This window comes from Chrysemys picta, unplaced genomic scaffold (assembly GCF_011386835.1).
Source record: "Chrysemys picta bellii isolate R12L10 unplaced genomic scaffold, ASM1138683v2 scaf6732, whole genome shotgun sequence".
Taxonomy (NCBI): Eukaryota; Metazoa; Chordata; order Testudines; family Emydidae; genus Chrysemys; species Chrysemys picta.
Genome location: NW_027059432.1, coordinates 1 through 2000, shown reverse-complemented (window position 1 = coordinate 2000; position 2000 = coordinate 1). Strand labels below are relative to the sequence as shown.

The window sequence follows — 2000 nt, the reverse complement described above, 5'->3', positions numbered from 1 at the left end:
TCGGCTCTCTCCCCACAGGCCCCTGGGCCCCATCACACGGGACAGCCATGACAGGGCTGGGGCCAGGTCCCAGCTGGGCCCTTGGGGTGACAGGCCCCCAGCCCCATGAATAATCACCCAAGCCAGCCTGGTCCCAGGGAGGGGTCTCCAGCCAGAGCTGTAGGGCAATCCCCTCCCCTGGGTGGGTCACACAGACACAGCGGCTGCAGCCCCAGGGCAATGGGGACGGAGGGGGGCTGGATCCAGAGGGTGAGACCCTCCCATAGTTGGGGCACTGGGTCTGCAGCCTGGGCTCTGAGTCTCTTCCCAGCCCGACGGGGCGTGAGGGGCCGACGGAGCCCGGACGTACCTGCTCACGGCCCTTCTGACACCCTAGAGGGGAAGGAGAGACAGAGCAGAGAGTCAGTGCCCATGGCCCAGCCGGGTCACTCTGCTCTCCCAGCCCCAGCCCCAGCCCCACGGGCTGCTCCCCCAGTGGGGTGGCGGCACTAAAGGGCTGTGCTAGGGGGAGCAGCGCTGCCCTCCAGGGATGGCCGGGCCTCCTGCGCTGAGCCCTGGGGCTGGAACAGCCTTTCACCAGCCTCCCCCCACCTCCCCGAGAGTCCGAGCTCCTCTCTCTTTGCAGCCCGTGGCCCTGCAGATATCCCGGCCGCACGCTCTGCACTGAGCTTTACAGGGTCTTGGGGGCCGTCCCCTCCCGACACTGGGCTCTGGGTGCATCTGACACAGTCTCACCTGCAGCAGTTCCAGCACGGGCTGCTGACACTTCCCCTCCAGCTCCGTGATCAGGGCGCTGAGCCGGGAAATCTCCTCACCCAGGTGGGTGGCATTTTCCTCCCTCCTCCTCCCCATCTCCTCGTCCAGCTCTGCCAGCCAGGCCAGCAGGAGGCGCTCTTGTTTAGCCAGGAACTGGCGCAGCCGCTCGCACTCGGACACCACCAGCTGCCGCTCCACTTCCGTCTGCCTCTGGGGTGAGCAGAGAGACGCAGGGGCAGGGCAGGGACACGGGGTGAGTGGGGGTCATGGGAAATGGTACAGGGCCTTGTCTGGGCTGCACAGAGCGTTTCATTCGATACCTTTGCCAGTGTAACTGTGTCTGCACTAGGCCTTTTGCTAATATGAAAATGTCACCAAAAATCACCAACCCCCCTACAATCAATCACCGCCCCCCCCCCCCCCCCATCGCTGTACCAGCAACAGGTTGAAGTGCAGACCAGGCCTTGGCAAATGGTGCTGCCCAAACCACCCAATGGCCTCACTGGAACGTCTGACACTCAAACCCTGGGATCAGCACAAATCTCCCCCTGCTCCGCCCTGACCCCTGCCACATCCCTGCCTGCTCAGCCGTTTTACTGGCCTCTCCCCCTGCCCTCCCCACCCCCCAGCACTAGAGAGCCAGAGACTGCTCCCAGCTACCCTGGGGCGAACCCTTTTACTCCAGTGGGAACTAACCCCAGGGTCCCAGAGGAATCTGACCCTGACCCCACTGACTTCGGTGGGGTCACTTCTGATGTACACCAGGCACCTGAGAGCAGACGCTGCCCCGCACTGGTTAAAATGACCCTGAACCGTCTCCCTGCATCGACCCTGGAAACCTTTAACCTTCTGCACCGCCCAGACCCCAACCAGCAGAGATCCTCCGCTGCTCTCACTGACACCCCTGTGCAAACCGGCCGGGCAGGGCAGGGCACCTACCAGGAGCCTCTCACTCTTCTTGTCCCAGTCGGATTTCAGTCCCAGGAGCTCTTCTCTCTCCTCCCGCAGACGCTGCAGGAGGCTCAGGATTTGCTCCTGCAAACAGACACTGGCTCTGGGGGCTGGTTTGGGGTCACTGGTTTGTGCCCAGCAACAACATCATCACCGAGCAGAGTAAGGAGGTGGGAGCCGGGCCGGGCCCGGGCCGGGGGTGCTGGGGCCTGGCCCGGGCCGGCGGTGCTGGGGCCAGAGCCAGGCCCGGGGGTGCTGGGACCAGAGCCGGGCCGGGGGTGCTGGGGCCAGAG

At 64.7% G+C, this 2000-nt stretch overlaps 1 protein-coding gene across 1 annotated transcript; it reads right to left on the bottom strand.

Moving 5' to 3' along the window:
• Positions 1–463: 463 nt before the first annotated feature.
• Positions 464–1791, bottom strand: LOC135980704 (E3 ubiquitin-protein ligase TRIM15-like; the record flags this gene model as incomplete). Its single annotated transcript, XM_065580610.1, has 2 exons — positions 464–966; positions 1696–1791. Coding segments are annotated over 2 exons (489 nt in total), but the record flags the coding sequence as incomplete, so codon positions are not given.
• Between the last annotated feature and the right edge of the window lie 209 nt (positions 1792–2000).